At 42.7% G+C, this 16382-nt stretch overlaps 1 protein-coding gene across 2 annotated transcripts; it reads right to left on the reverse strand.

The window, feature by feature from the left end:
* Positions 1-4575: 4575 nt before the first annotated feature.
* prpf18 (PRP18 pre-mRNA processing factor 18 homolog (yeast)) lies at positions 4576-16064 on the reverse strand. Of its 2 annotated transcripts, XM_020456558.2 has the most exons (11): positions 15831-16015; positions 15375-15452; positions 13508-13534; positions 7062-7166; positions 6848-6961; positions 6454-6603; positions 6180-6248; positions 5822-5962; positions 5667-5738; positions 5383-5538; positions 4576-5232 (listed from the first exon to the last, which is right to left on the reverse strand). In XM_020456558.2, the coding sequence occupies exons 1-11, from the start codon at positions 15894-15896 to the stop codon at positions 5152-5154; spliced, it is 1059 nt and encodes a 352-aa protein (XP_020312147.1). In that variant the 5' UTR covers positions 15897-16015; the 3' UTR covers positions 4576-5151. The 2 variants fall into 2 exon arrangements, with proteins under 2 accessions (XP_020312147.1, XP_020312148.1); XM_020456559.2 differs by lacking the exon at positions 13508-13534 and having other exon boundaries at positions 15831-16064.
* Between the last annotated feature and the right edge of the window lie 318 nt (positions 16065-16382).

Raw genomic sequence — 16382 nt, forward strand, 5'->3', positions numbered from 1 at the left:
ATTTCTGCAGCATTTACGGTCCCTAAGAACACAGTGGCCTCCATCATTCTTAAATGGAGGAAGTTTGGAACAACCAATGCTCTTCCTAGAGCTGGCAGCCCGGCCAAACAGAGCAATCGGGGGAGAAGGGCCTTGGTCAGGGAGGTGACCAAGAACCCGATGGTCACTCTGACAGAGCTCCAGAGTTCCTCTGTGGAGATGGGAGAACATTCCAGAAGGACAACCATCTCTGCAGCACTCCACCAATCAGGCCTTTATGGTAGAGTGGCCAGACGGAAGCCATTCCTCTGTAAAAGGCACATGACAGCTCGCTTGGAGTTTTCCAAAATACACCTAAAGGACTCTCAGACCATGACGGATGGGGCCACAGTGTCTCCTGACCCCTCCTGTCTCAGCCTCCAGTATTTATGCTGCAGTAGTTTATGTGTCGGGGGGCTAGGGTCAGTTTGTTATATCTGGAGTACCTCTCCTGTCCTATTCGGTGTCCTGTGTGAATCTAAGTGTGCGTTCTCTAATTCTCTCTTTCTCTCTCTCTCTCGGAGGACCTGAGCCCTAGGACCATGCCCCAGGACTACCTGACATGATGACTCCTTGCTGTCCCCAGTCCACCTGGCCGTGCTGCTGCTCCAGTTTCAACTGACCTGAGCCCTAAGACCATGCCCCAGGACTACCTGACATGATGACTCCTTGCTGTCCCCAGTCCACCTGGCCGTGCTGCTACTCCAGTTTCAACTGTTCTGCCTTATTATTACTTGACCATGCTGGTCATTTATGAACATTTGAACATCTTGGCCATGCTCTGTTATAATCTCCACCCGGCACAGCCAGAAGAGGACTGGCCACCCCACATATGCTCTCTCTAATTCTCTCTTTCTTTCTCTCTCTCGGAGGACCTGAGCCCTAGGACCATGCCCCAGGACTACCTGACATGATGAGACCTTGCTGTCCCCAGTCCACCTGACCGTGCTGCTGCTCCAGTTTCAACTGTTCTGCCTTATTATTATACGACCATGCTGGTCATTTATGAACATTTGAACATCTTGACCATGTTCTGTTATAATCTCCACCCGGCACAGCCAGAAGAGGACTGGCCACCCCACATAGCCTGGTTCCTCTCTAGGTTTCTTCCTAGGTTTTGGCCTTTCTAGGGAGTTTTTCCTAGCCACCGTGCTTCTACACCTGCATTGCTTGCTGTTTGGGGTTTTAGGCTGGGTTTCTGTACAGCACTTTGAGATATCAGCTGATGTACGAAGGGCTATATAAATAAATTTGATTTGATTTGATGACAAACAAGATTCTCTGGTCTGATGAAACCAAGATTGAACTCTTTGGCCTGAATGCAAAGCGTCACGTCTGGAGGAAACCTGGCACCATCCCTAGGGCCACCGAGTGGCGCAGCAGTCTAAGGCACTGCATCTCAGTGCTAGAGGCATCACTACAGACCCTGGTTGGATTCCAGGGCTGTATCAAAACTGTCTGTGTTTGGGAGTCCCATAGGGCGGTGCACAATTGGCCCAACGTTGTCCGGGTTAGGGTTTGGCCGGGGTAGGTAGTCATTGTAAATAAGAATTTGTTCTTTAACTAACTTGCCTAGTTAAATAATAATAAAATATGGTGAAGCATAGTAGTGAAAGCATCATGCTGTGGGAATGTTTTTCAGCGACGGGGACTGGGAGACTAGTCAGGATCGAGGGAAAAATGAACGGAGCAAAGAACAGAGAGATCCTTGATGAAAATGCTTTCATTCCACAAAATGGAAGAGCGGAGCATAAACAAATCCTTGTGAGCGAAAAGTAGCACTTCCTCTCACATGGCGATGAGTATCATTTTGTCTATGTGTTGTTTTCTGTGTCCCGCCTACCTCTTTGCTTCATTGTGAATGTCCTCTTTCTGTAATTATGAGTCTACCATTGTGAACCTTATTGGTATTCCCATAGACCGGTCACTCTTCATGGACACACAGCTGGGTACAGGTGAGACTGGTCTCTCCTGCTGGACCCTGGGAAAAGAAATGTGAACACAGTATATTATTAAAAAATGTTGTAAAAGTGTAGAGGTATACCAAAACAAAATTCTTCTTAATGCAATAAATGAATCAAAATCCAGAAAAAACTAAATCCAGGGGTTGTGTGCTTGTGCATGTGTGTGTTTTTCTTCATTTGTCCCTCCTACCTCTTCACCTTGTTGTGAATGAGTCTACCATTGTGAACCTTATTGGTATTCCCATAGACCGGTCACTCTTCATGGACACAGAGCTGGGTACAGGTGAGACTGTTCTCTACCGCTGGACCCTGTAAAAAAAAGTATAACCCCCACCCCCAAACACACACACAGGGGCCATGGATGTGTGTATACAGTATCCTAGCCTCAATGTGTGTGTGTGTGTTCCTGTTTTTCTATCCTTGTGAGGACATTTGGGATTTCAGGTCCCCCCGGAATGGCCCTAGCCCTCACCCTCTGATCCAACAGGTCCCAGACGTGCTCAATGGGATTGAGATCTGGGTTCTTCGCTGGCCATGGCAGAACACTGACAGTCCTGTCTTGCAGGAAATCATGCACAGAACAAGCAGTATGGCTGGTTGCATTGTCATGCTGGAGGGTCATGTCAGGATGAGCCTGCAGGAAGGGTACCACATGAGGGAGGAGGATGTCTTCCTTGTAACGCAGAGCATTGAGATTGCCTGCGATGACAACAAGCTCAGTCCGATGATGCTGTGACACATTGCCCCAGACCCTCCACGACCAAATCGATCCCGCTCCAGAGTACTGGCTACGGTGTAACGCTCATTCATTCGATGATAAACGCGAATCCAACCATCACCCCTGGTGAGACAAAACAGTGACTCATCAGTGAAAAGCACTTTTTGCCAGTCCTGTCTGGTCCAGCAACGGTGGGTTTGTGCCCATAGGCGATGTTGTTGCCAGTGATGTCTGCTGAGGACCTGCCTTACAACAAGCCTACACGCACACTGTCCAGCCTCTCTCAGCCTATTGGGGACAGTCTGAGCAGTGATGGAGGAATTGTGTGTTCCTGGTGTAACTCAAGCAGTTGTTGTTGCCATCCTGTACCTGTCCCGCAGGTTTGATGTTCAGATGTACTGATCCTGTGCAGGTGTTACACATGGTCTGCCACTGCGAGGACGATCAGCTGTCCGTCCTGTCTCCCTGTAGCGTTGATTCCATATTTTTTATGTCTTCACTATTATTCTACAATGTAGAAAATAGTACAAATTAAGAAACCATTGAATGAGTAGGTGTGACCAAACTTTTGACTGAATTTTTTTCTTCTCATTTTGTCTGTCATAGTTGAAGTGTACCTATGATGAAAATTACAGGCCTCTCATCTTAAGTGGGAGAACTTGCACAATTGGTGGCTGACTAAATACTTTTTTGCCCCACTGTATGTATAAAATGAATAATTTTATGAGAAAACCCAAGGGTGTGCAACATTTCTCTCCATGTTGGGAATAATGGAAAATTGAAATGAGGTTGCTAAATCAAGCAGTTGAAGAGGTATTGACATTTTGAATATTGTGATCATGCACTTTTTTGACAGACCCTAACTAGTTGCATTGTCGGTGCGCTAGGCTGCCTACACCATTGCGATGTATGAAACTAGGGTCGGAATGTGTCAAATAAGACCTGTGCAATGTTGCACATTTTTTTCCCCTTCATAGTCTCTTACCTGAGGTCGTTTGCGAGTTATTGAAGTTTGAAGGTCCGAATTTCTTTTTTATTTTAACATTTGCTGCCGAGTGGCGCAAAGGTCTAACATATTAATTTTGTCCCCCCACACCAGATGCGATCAGGACATGCAGGTTGAAATATCAAAACTAACTCTGAACCAACTATATTAATTTGAGGACTGGTCGAAAAGCGTTAAACATGTACGGCAATTTAGCTAGCTGTTAGCCAATTTGCCCTGGGATATAAATTTGGGTTGTTATTTTACCTGAAATGCCCAAGGATCTCTACTTCTACAATTAATCCACAGATTAACAGTCAACCAAATTTGTTTCTCGTAATCTCTCCTTCAGGTTTTTTCTTCTTTTGACATTTTATATAGCAGTAGGCAACCAACTTTAAAGGTGCATTACCACAACTGACTGGAGTATGAACCTCAATTCAGCTTTCAATCACATGGGTATATGCTCCTAAAAACAAATGAGATGGGAGGCGCAGGATTTGCAGTGCATTAAACTTCACAAATAGAACCAAATTCCATTTTAGCGCCTGGCCACGCAGACGTGCACGAACAACATTTGTTAACATGTGTAAATATATTTGGCAACATTCACAGCAGTGTCTGGCCAGCACGTAAAGATATGCAGCAATGCGTTGGTCTGTAGACAGACAAGTGTATAATAAACATTGGCTCTGCTGTTGGCCTCTGGAGTTTATAGATTAATAATTTTACAGCTGTATAGCGAACGCTTCTCATTTAATGATCTTCTTGTGCATTGGGAAATTATAAAGCTAGGTAACATTTGCAGTTATCTAAAAGTTCCACCAAAATGTATTCTCTAAATAATATTACTTCTCAATAAAGGAATGAAAATGGACTGACACCAAACACCCCCTGAATTTAGAAATATGTATTGCATTAATAAGAACAGTTTACCATTCACAGAGATGTATACTTTGACAGGTTTCAACTGCTGTTTTCTCATTCTTGAATTTAAAGCTTCTTTTTTCAAAGCTTTGCATAATAAAACATACACATCATGGCTATTCTTAAAGATATAGAACTAGCACACTGGAGAAAGACTAATCTTAGAAGGGATATTTACACTGCATGTTCGTTCATTTGAGTAACCTGTACACCCCCCCCAAAAAAAGCCAAAACAGTAAACAGTGGCAAAAATTGAGCCTCCAAATATACATGAACAGCTGGATCTCCATTGACAGGTATGTAGCGACTTCCACAGACGTGTAACCAACCAGTGGATACCAATCCTGATCCTGTAAGACTACAAAGTATACAGGTATGCTTTCCTTCCAACACTAGCGCACCTGATTCAACGTATTTTATGATCATTAAGACCATAGTCAATTGAATTAGGTGCTGTAGCACTAGGTTGGAACAAAAACCTGCGCACCCCAGGACTCTAAGACAAGGCTTGGTAACCACAGGTGTAGACAGTCAGTGTACTACAGGGCATTGTACTCCACGCACTTTGAGGGGTCTGTGGAGAAGTGTTTCTGGCAGATAGTCATCAACCTTTTTAGTCCCTGTTGAAGAGAGAGCAGATGTTAAGATATTTTCACAAGAAGGCTGAGCAGTCAGCTATCTTACTTATGATACTCTATTTGGGTTAACCCAGAGGTTAGGGGTCATCTTTGATCCAAGTTATATTCAGAGGTTAACCCAGAGGTCCTAACCTGGATGTATTTTCTCTGGGTCTCGTCGTTGAGGACGTGGGCCACGTGTTTGGAGAAAATCTTCTCTCGCCCCGTACGGGCGTGGATGCCCACCATGGTCACCCCGATAGGCCAGGGGGCATTACCAATGGCCATCTGCAGGTATGCATCGTTCGCCTGGGACAAGCACAGTTTAAGGACAACCGCCCAATCTTAGTTTAGTTACATGACACACACTATTACCAATCATACTAAACACAAAACACCCAATATAAGTGACAACAGGTAGAAAACAAGTTCAATACCTTTACATATTCTCTCTGCAGCATGAATTTAATGATGTCTGTGATTGATTCTTTGATGTCTGCTGGCAAACTCTAAAAAACATAAAGAATGACAATAAAACAAGACCATATCCACCATACTCATTTCACAGAGGGCAGTTCTGAGGTGAACACACCTTCTTGCGTAGTTTCCGGAATAGAGGTTTGAGGTAGGACTCAGTCTGTTTCTGGGTGGCGCTGGCCAGCTTGCCCTGGACGCTGCGCTTCACGTGGTCCTCTCGACCGTTCAGGTCCTTCGCCCAGACTCCCAGCAGGAACTACAGACCACAACAAACTATATCCACAACTGCCAAGAAACTACTGACCATAACACAACCATGTTAAGCACACAAACATTATATATATATTTTTTATATCTCCATCGCAGCATTATAAAAAATAATTACAACACTGGATAGAGATCACATCAGCAACTGTTGAATTAGCAAACAACTCTCCCTGAAGCAAAAAGCTGAGCATAACGCTCTGTCTCACCCTAAGGACTTTGTCGATGACATCCTGGTCCCCATTGTCATCTCCCGTTCCCAGAGATTTACCCAGGGCCTGTAGGACAACAAATACCAAACAAGAGGACAAAGGGAATACATTGTTCTTATGTTGCATTGACACATAGGACTTTGTTTGATCTGTAGTAGAAGAGGGACATTCAGCACTTTTTTATTTACAATTGTGGATTTAAATGTGGCCCTTAAACCCTAAGTTAAAGAACAAATATAGTGGCTTTAGTGACTCTCCAGTCGCTGTGTACCTCCAGCTCCTCGATGGTTGTGTCTGCCTCGTGTACTCTTAGGTCGAATTGTGTGTCCACCTCACCCGGCTCCCCAGTGCCCCCTACGATCTCATTCAGGTACTGTGCATCAATCTTATCCATGGCTGCCTTCAGGTCGTTCCTCAAACCCTGCCCAGAGAATACACAGTAACACAGGTGATCATCTTTACATCACAGGTTGTCAGTGCCTGAAAAGTCACGTATAATGTTCTGGGCTAGCATGTACACAACACTACCAGGGACAATGAGAGGTGAGTGTTTAAAAGTGTGTCCAACTCTTCTTTAACCTTACAAAAACAATATAAAACCCACCACAAAAACAAAGAGCAAGTTCGCACCACCACCCTGCCTCATTACAGTGACAGGATGTTACCTTGTTGACTTCCGGAGCGAGAATCTCAATCTTCCTGAGCCTCTGGAAGGCCTCGTAGTCTGACTCTGCAAAAAGACGCACCGGTTCCCCTCGCTCCCTCAGCCGCCGGATCACCTGGACAAACAAACAAGCACATCTCCTCCCTGTTCATACCAACTGAACCGAACCCAGGAGGCTTGACACAATAAAAACCATCTCTGATTGGCTGACTCACCTCCTGCCGAGAGAGCGACATTGGCAGCTTCTCCTCAGTCAGCTCTAACTCTAAAGTGCTATTGGACGAGGTGGAGGGATCTGCTTTCTCCTCTTTCTTCTCCATCTTTGAGATAACACAGAGGTAAAAGGGAGAGAGAGGGGCATGGGTTAGTTTCCTGCTTTCACTGCTATAGTGTACCACAGTATGAGTCATAATAACCAGCGTTCAAACAGGTTCCAATCATTTTTCCCAAAGGGGATTTTAGGAACACTTAAAATAAGGGCTGTTCATATAGGCTTAACCTGGCATGGAGTTTTGATAACCGTGTAAATCTTTTTTTGACAACATGACTTATCTAGTCGCCTGTATTTACCTCCAAAAATGCTAATTAGGCTAGCAAAAAGAGCTACAAATGCCATGATCTGGACGAGACTGCCAAATCAAGGCAAAGGTAAATTAATCCAGAGATTCTAATATTAGCTAAATGTAGTACTGAATAAATTGGCAAACTTTCTTACATTTACAATTTTATGAACTGTCTTGTGCAAGTTTTAAATTGACACAATACCTGTTAGCAAAAGTTGTCAGCTAGAGATGACATGCAGAAGCTTGCAAGGATGTTGTTTTGCATGTCTACTTTGAAGCTAATTAGCATTTTTAAATGAGTAAAGACTAATATATTGATAAATAATTACATGGTTCTCAAAATGTCACGCAGGGTAAGGATACACAAAACACAGGGTATTTTAGAATAACTTAAAATAAACGCTATGAGAAAAATGAATAGTGGAAAAAATGATTAGAACCATTTCCCTGTTTGACCGCTAGGTTTTATAAGTATTATGACACCTCCACTCTGGGGCTCTAGTGGCTAAACTCAGATGTCTCCATTACAATTGGCTCTCACCAGAGATCTGTATATATAATGACAAGGTGCTCATGTCGCCGTCCTAACAATAGGAGTTAGCAGGAAGGCATTCGACAAGCTTAGGTCCAAAATAAGCCCATAGAAACGCATTGGGCTTATTTGGGACAGATTTTGGCGAGAGTGAAACAACCTCTCTCTCAGCTGGTGAAGTTTTATCATAATCATCCTCAAACGGCGAAAATGCCAGCAGAAGCAGTAGAGCGTGCTCACTCCGTACTGTCATGCAGAGACATTATCTATTGCTGCTGACTCACCTGGGACCAGCAGTCTCTTCCAAAGCAAACCAATACTGTAAACAGAAAGACTGCTGGTATACAAATCCATCATACCATTTCAAAGCAGCATGAACATAGGAAAAACACTGTTGCATGTAGACCATCTTCATGGCTGTTAAAAATCATGTTTTAAATTATTAAACCACTGCATAGCAATTTCATCTTTCAAATATACGTCGGGTTGGGTTGCAAAGGGTCGGAAACTGTCCGGAAATTTTCCATGGGAAATTAAGCCCGGGAATTTTGCTTAGATTAATTAAAAAAATGTTTGCCTATAACAGGGAACCTTTGTGGGATACACAAGGCAATTCTAGGTCTTGTGACATATTTTGGTTAAACTATCCCCAATTCAATGGAATTGCAACCCTCTGCATGCACAGTGCACTCTTCAATCACATGTTCAGGTGATTCAAGATCTTGCACACTAATGAGATGCTATTGAGCCCACACTAGTACTGTCCGAGCCAAGGACTACATGCTTTTTCGTAGGTTTTGATTACAATACAGGGAGGGGTGAATATATTTTCTGACATGATTTTTGTTAACTAGTAAATAGTAGCCTACAGCAAAGTGTGTTTAAATCATTTCTAACTTGTTAATTTCTGCTGATTAGTTTTTGTTACCATGTGGGTTTTAGCTTGCTTGAGCCTGCTAACTGAGGAGTGTTAATTCACCTGTTTCCATACATGTTTCATTTTAAGACCTCTTTAAAACATCTTACAAAAGGAGTTGTTTAATCTAACTGCTTAACTATTTATCTGTACATGGAGACATTTCACTACAGCTCATGTAGAATGAAAAGCTGTGTACTTTTGCAAATACTGTGGCAAATATGTGAAAAATGCAACAAAGATGCAGAATCTGGCCAAGTGCATAAAGTTCCCTCAACGTTCACAACAAACAACCTGACAAAAGTCCCTCTACTTCTATTCGAGGTGAAAATTATGAATCGGGCACCTTATCGGTAGCAACAGCTCATGGTTCTCCTGGAATTTTAAGTGTTTTTGACTCATTGGAGGAGCGTAGTCAGAAATGCTGATGAATGCCTTGCATGCAACTAGTTCACCTCTAATGCTCACAGGCAATGTGTATTGGAAGAGATTTCTGAATGTTCTTCACTCAGGATACACCCCTCCAACAAGACATGCTTCATCTACTAATGTGCTATATGCAGAGTTCAACAGAGTTCAAGTGAAGATCAAGCAAGTCAGAGAAAGCAGACTATTGCAATCATCTCTGATGGTTGGTCGAATGTTCGTGGGCAAGGAATAATTAACTACATCTCCAACCCTCAACCAGTATTCTACAAGAGCACAGACAAGGGACAGACACACCGGTCTCTACATTGCAGATGAGCTGAAGGCAGTCAATGACTTGGACCACAGAAGGTATTTGCACTGGTGACAATGCTACAAACATGCAGGCTGCTTGGTCTGAAGTGGAGGAGTCCTACCCTCACATCACACCCATTGGCTGTGCTGCTCATGCACTGAATCTGCTCCTCAAGGACATCATGATACTGAAAACAATGGATACACTACAAGAGAGCCAAGGAAATGGTTAGGTATGTGAAGGGTCATCAAGTTATAGCAGCAATCTACCTCATCAAGCAAAGAGAGAGAATAAGAACACCACATTGAAGTTGCCCAGCAACACCCGTTGGGGTGGTGTTGTCATCATGTTTGACAGTCTCCTGGAGGGGAAGGAGGCTCTCCAAGAAATGGCCATATCACAGTCTGCCAATATGGAGAGCCCCATCAAGAGAATCTTTCTGGATGATGTATTTGGGAGAGAGTGGTAAGCAGCCGGAAACCTATAGCAGTAGCCATTGCACGGATTGAGGGAGACAATGCCATCATGTCTGATATTCAGACTCTGCTTGCATATGTAAAAAGAAATCCATACTGCGCTGCCCACTTCACTGTTACTCCAAGCAGAGGAAACTGCAGTTCTGAAAAACATCAAAAAATGTGAAGACTTCTGCCAGAAGCCCATACACGCCACAGTGTACATGTTGAACCCCAAGAATGCTGGCAAGAGTATACTGTCTGGTGTAGAGATCAACAAGACCTATGTTGCCATCACTACAGTGTCGTCTCACCACCTTGGCCTGGATGAGAGCAAAGTTCTTGGCAGTCTGGCCAAGGGCACTTCCAAGCAAGGGCTTTGGGATGGAGATGCAATATGGCAGATGTGCCAACATGCAGTTGAAGTCAGAAGTTTGCATACACCTTAGCCAAATACATTTAAACTCAGTGTTTCACAATTCCTGACATTCAATCCTAGTAACAATTCCCTGTCTTAGGTCAGTTAGGATCACCACTTTATTAAGAATGTGAAAATGTCAGAATAGTAGAGAATTATTTATTTCAGCTTTTATTTCTATCATCCCATTCCCAGTGGGTCAGAAGTTCACATACTCAATTAGTATTTGGTAGCATTGCCTAAAAATGGCTTAACTTGGGTCAAACGTTTTGGGTAGCCTTCCACAAGCTTCCCACAATAAGTTGGGTGAATTTTGGCCCATTCCTCCTGACAGAGCTGGTGTAACTGAGTCAGGTGTGTAGGCCTCCTTGCTCGCACAAATGTATATAGGATGGAGGTCAGGGCTTTGTGATGGCCACTCCAATACCGTGACTTTGTTGTCCTTAAGTAATTTTGCAACAATTTTGGAAGTATGCTTGGGGTCATTGTCCATTTGGAAGACCCATTTGCGACCAAGCTTTAACTTCCTGACTGATGTCTTGAGATGTTGCTTCAATATATCTACATAATTCTTCTTCCTCATGATGCCATCTTTTTGTGAAGTGTACCGGGCCCTCCTGCAGCAAAGCACCCCCACAACATGATGCTGCCACCCCCGTGCTTCACGGTTGGGATGGTGTTCTTCGGCTTGCAAGCTTCCCCCTTTTTCCTCCAAACATAACGATGGTCATTATGGCCAAACAGTTCTATTTTTGTTTCATCAGACCAGAGGACATTTCTTCAAAAAGTATGATCTTTGTCCCCATGTGCAGATGCAAACCGTAGTCTGGCTTTCTTATGGCGGTTTTGGAGCAGTGGCTTCTTCCTTGCTGAGCGGCCTTTCAGGTTATGTCGATATAGGACTCGTTTTACTGTGGTATAGATACTTTTGTACCGGTTTCCTCCAGCATCTTCACTAGGTCCTTTGCTGTTGTTCTGGGATTGATTTCCCCTTTTCGCACCAACGTACGTTCATCTCTAGGAGACAGAACGCGTCTCCTTCCTGAGCGGTATGACGGCTGCGTGGGCCCATGATGTTTATACTTGCGTACCATTGTTTGTACAGATGAATGTGGTACCTTCAGGCGTTTGGAAATTACTCGCAAGGATGAACCAGAGTTGTGGAGGGCTACAATTTTTTATGAGGTCTTGGCTGGTTTCTTTTGATTTTCCCATGATGTCAAGCAAAGAGGCACTGTGTTTGAAGGTAGGCCTTGAAATACATCCACAGGTACACCTCCAATTGACTCAAATGATGTCAATTAGCCTATCAGAAGCTTCTAAAGCATGACATAATTTTATGTAATTTTCCAAGTTGTTTAAAAGGCAGTCAACTCAGTTTGTAAACTTCTGACCAACTGGAATTGTGATACAGCGAAATAATCGGTCTGTTAACAATTGTTGGAAAATGTACTTGTGTCATGCACAAAGTAGATGTCTTAACCGACTTGCCAAAACTATAGTTTGTTAACAAGAAATTTGTGGAGTGGTTGAAAAACTAGTTTTAATGACTCCAAACTAAGTGTATGTAAACTTCCGACTTCAACTGTATCCTATCAGCCACCTGGCGGAAGGGACTGAGGCTCTTTCCCCTGTTGCCTCCATGATCCTCCAAATCCCACCAACTACAGCCGCAACTGGTCCTTGTTTGGGAACACACACACACACACCAGGCTGACCAATATGAGGGCTGAAAATTTGGTGGCAACCTGGGCAAATTTTAGGCTTTTTTTTGCCTGACAACAAGCCATTCCCAAGGTTGGAAAGTGACAGTGAAGATAAGGCCTCAGAGTCTGATGTTCAAGAGGTAGACATGAAGAGGTCCAGGGAGAAGACAGAAGCCTGAGAGGAAGATTATTTTACAGCTATATGTTGAAAATGTTTTTTTGGGGGGTAGGTGCGATGGATCATTGGGGATCATTCAACATTCCCTTTTGTTGTTCAGTGAAATTACCCCATGTGAGTCAACTCAACTAATTAAAGTTCAATGTGTAACTTTAATTGTTTTTTATTTCTATTGTTAGGATTTAATCATGTCTACATGATAAGATAAACCTTCTATGTTTGTCTCCATATGATATGGTAAATATATTCAATGCATTAATGTTAATTCCCATTTATTCCTGTTAATTCCCACGGAAAGTTTCCACCTCTGAATATTCCCCAAAATGTGCAACCCTACTGATGGGTCATGCTTTAAGAAGCACATGCATCTCTTCACCTTAAGATTGTGTTTCTAGGAAGAGCACAATCAAAATAATTTTTTAAAGTACAACACAAAAGCCCCCAAAATGCACAAAGAATTCAAGTCAGGTGCAGGTGCTGCATTTGTAAGCTAAAACCCACTTTATAGGCACATTTAGAGCTGTATTAGTCAGCTGAATTGAAATGCAGTTCTCCCCACACATGAGCGATTCTCAAAAGTAAGGCAAAACCTGCAAACACAAACGGGGAAAAACAAAGTTGTTTCTGCTACAAAGGCCCATATCAAACTCATTTGAAATAAGAGGCAAAGCCTGATTAACCAAAACTTAAAAAAGCAAAAGGATAAACTGACAACAGAGCCTAAACTCATGCTCAACATGGCTATGTCCCAACTCTCCATTCCTTGCCCCCTCTCCTTCCAGACAACTGATCAGTGAAGGTACTGAATACAACCCACACATCCACAACTTAAATTGGACAGGTCTAAGCAACATGACTGAAGCTCTAAGCTTATTGGAAGGATGGGTGGAGCAATCATAATATATTTTTACACTGTGCTTACATTCAGGTAACATTGAAGCAGCCTGGAGGAAAGAACTAGGTAATGGGTTATTTTTGGACTGTATATAGCTAGCTTGCTGCTAGATACATTTCCTCCATATTTTGAACTCCTATCAAGTCCTTGCAGACAGGTACAATTGAAGGGAAGAAGCAGTGGAAAGGGGAGCTTTGCAAGATCTTTGGGACACACCACTGCCTACTGTCAATCATCCTCAAGACATGCTCCCTGCCTTTGCTGTGCCATCCCCTACCTGTCTCTCAGGTGCCTCTTTCTGAACCTGCAGGGCAGCGTTCACAAGGTGGGAAGAGAGCACAGTCAACACAGGCTATACAACATCAGAAAAACACCACCACACAACCCTGTAAGGGGGTCTAGTCGTAGGCTGCACTGTAACTCTGAAAACAAGTCACTGAGGGGAGAAAAAAAAGTGGAGATTGAACAGACAGTGCAGAGATAGGAAGGGAATGGAAGAAGGTGGCGGACAGAGAGGAAAAGAGAATCTCGAAACAAGGAGTAAGATGAAGGGCACAAGGGAGAGAGAATAAGAGAGAACAGACAATGAGCCTTTGATCATAAATCGCAGTTCTATTAAATTACACATAAGAGTCATTGGATGAAGGCGTCTTCTGTACAGGGGAGTTTTGTTAAGAGCCCCGGCACTCGGTCTGAACATTACCACGCATCGCTTGCAGTATGGTTTTAGAATAATAAGGACCTTGTCTTTCATATCAGTGAGACATTTTCAAAAAACAAAACTGATACTTTTATAGGGTTAGGGTTCCCACACGGTCATATTTCCATGTTACAGCACTTGTTTACGGAAAACAGACAAGACAGAGGGACTACATCGGCGTCTCCGAACACCTGTGTGTAAACAGCAGGCGGCCACAAGCGCGTCGTTACTGAAAAATACTGTCGACTGCAACTATTAAAACCGTCTCAAAACAGCACAGTAAGTGCATTTTGATGTGATATGAAAGTAGAGGGATTTGTGTTCCTAGAACTGCACATATTCACGTTTAGATTGAGAAAATGAATAACTAAGGAAGAATTTCACTTCTCTCATCGACTTAATCCAGCAGGATATCACCCTGCATCCCAATGCTGGCTTTCCTCTGAAGCTAAGCAGGGTTGATCCTGGATGGGAGACCAGATGCTGCTGGAAGTGGTGTTGGGGGGCCAGTAGGAGGCACTCTAAAAAAATTATAATATCCCAACGCCCTAGGGCAGTGATCGGGGACATTGCCCTGTGTAGCGTGCAGTCTTTCAGATGGGACATTTAGCAGGTGTCCTGACTCTCTGTGGTCACTAAAGTTCCCATAGCATTTATCAGAGTAGGGGTGTTAACCCCGGTGTCCTGGCTAAATTCCCAATCTGGCCCTCATACCATCATGGCCACCTAATCATCCTCAGCTTCCAATCGGCTCATTCATCCCCCCATAACTATTCTCCAGGTCATTGATGTAAATGAGAATGTGTTCTCAGTCAACTTACCTGGTAAAGTATTTATTTAACTTCAAATCCCAAACCCCGGAATGGTCTACTAAAGGCATACTTCAGTTCGGCTAGCTGAAGTAAACTAGGCAAACCAAACAAGTGTGCTTGCATACTCCTTTAAGACCTTGTGCTTTCCCCCGTTCATTTTTCAAATACTACTGTTTGTCCATTTTGAGACACCATGGCCAGTACACACTTCCTTAAAATAATCAGAATTAATCAAAGATAAGTAATGACTAATTGAGTTTTTGCCAAAGAAAACCTTAGTCACACAATTGTACTTCTAAGTCATTTGGTGCACGATTTCTCAATGAAAACAATTGGCATGAAAATTAGTCCCTCATTGAATGACAAAGACATCCCTGAAGAATCCCTACTGTTGACCAATCACCGACGAAGTAGCGTAGACTTCGGGTTGAGTCAACAACAAAAAAAGTGTCCAAAGTCTAAAACGTCCCAAACTGTCGTCATAATATATGTACGAACTGTTTCGGCTGGGAAGCATGCATACGCCTTTCTTTAGTCTTCGCAAGTTTTCCCGGAAGTCTCGCCTCCAGATTTAGAAACGCTGTTAAACAAAATTAAATTAAATTAAAAAAATAGAAACGCTGTGATATTACCTTGTAGCCACATCTTTCGAAATACTCATCTTCTTCTTTTCGGGCAAGATCGGCTCGTTTGAAGTATTTCTTTGAACCCTGTGAATAGAATCATTGACACCGCATACCAACAATAAGATGCAACATTTTAAAATGTAAAAAATAATACTTAGCTAACTAACGTAGATGAGCTCTTGAAAATAAGCTAAGATAACTAGTTAGCTGGCGCAAGCATGCCGCTAACCTCAGAGCCCTATAGCTCTTAATTTTATCATGACGCAGGCTCACCCAACTTGTAATTTTAAGCTAACGTTGGCTAGATAGCTACTATTTTGAGTAAAAATTCAATTAAACGTTCATGTACCTGCCCACGCCAAGCAACCTAGCTAGTTATCCTAGCCTAGCTAACTTAAAGCAACTCTAGCTAGCTCAATTTAGCTAGCTGACTAGTAAACATACTAGCTAGCAGCTACTCACATCAATAAGATCTTTGTCTTCAATTAGTTTTCTCTTCCTCACGATTTCAGCTTTTAAGAAATCCATATTAATTATCAAATATGTCGTTATTTCATTAGTCTTTACAGTTCAAATATGTAGACCGGATCAGCTGTTTGTTTCTAGCATTTTCCCAATCTGACCCGGACGTGAATAAGATTTCCTCCAACGTGAATATACACGTCATGGCGTAGCAATGTATACAGAAAATTGAATAGCTCTACGTACTCTTAGGAATCCACAGATATGATTTTTGACTCACTGAATAATGTTCACTCTATCAGTGATATAACATCTAAACAGTGTGATGAACCCATCAAACTTGAAGAGATTAGATTCTATCAAACATCTAAAGAACAATAAATCATCAGGTGTTGATGGAATTACATCATAATTTTACAAATTATTTTCTGAATGAGTAGCTCCCTGCCTATTTGAAGTATTTTTTAGAGAGTATTAAAAACAATGTTCTCCCTCCTACAATGAGTCAGGGGTTAATAACACTGATACCTAAGCCCAAAAAATAAGTGCTGC

This window comes from Oncorhynchus kisutch, linkage group LG22 (genome assembly GCF_002021735.2).
Source record: "Oncorhynchus kisutch isolate 150728-3 linkage group LG22, Okis_V2, whole genome shotgun sequence".
NCBI classification, from domain to species: domain Eukaryota; kingdom Metazoa; phylum Chordata; class Actinopteri; order Salmoniformes; family Salmonidae; genus Oncorhynchus; species Oncorhynchus kisutch.

What these genes read in the sequence shown, in the direction of transcription:
- prpf18 (XM_020456558.2), bottom strand. Translation starts at nt 15,896, where the DNA reads ATGGATTTCTTAAAAGCTGAAATCGTGAGGAAGAGAAAACTAATTGAA. An exon ending in AAGAGGCACCTGAGAGACAG is followed by an intron (nt 7,167 to 13,507) that starts GTAGGGGATGGC and finishes GTTATCTCAAAG; the next exon opens with ATGGAGAAGAAAGAGGAGAA. An exon ending in TGCAGAGAGAATATGTAAAG is followed by an intron (nt 5,539 to 5,666) that starts GTATTGAACTTG and finishes TGCTTGTCCCAG; the next exon opens with GCGAACGATGCATACCTGCA.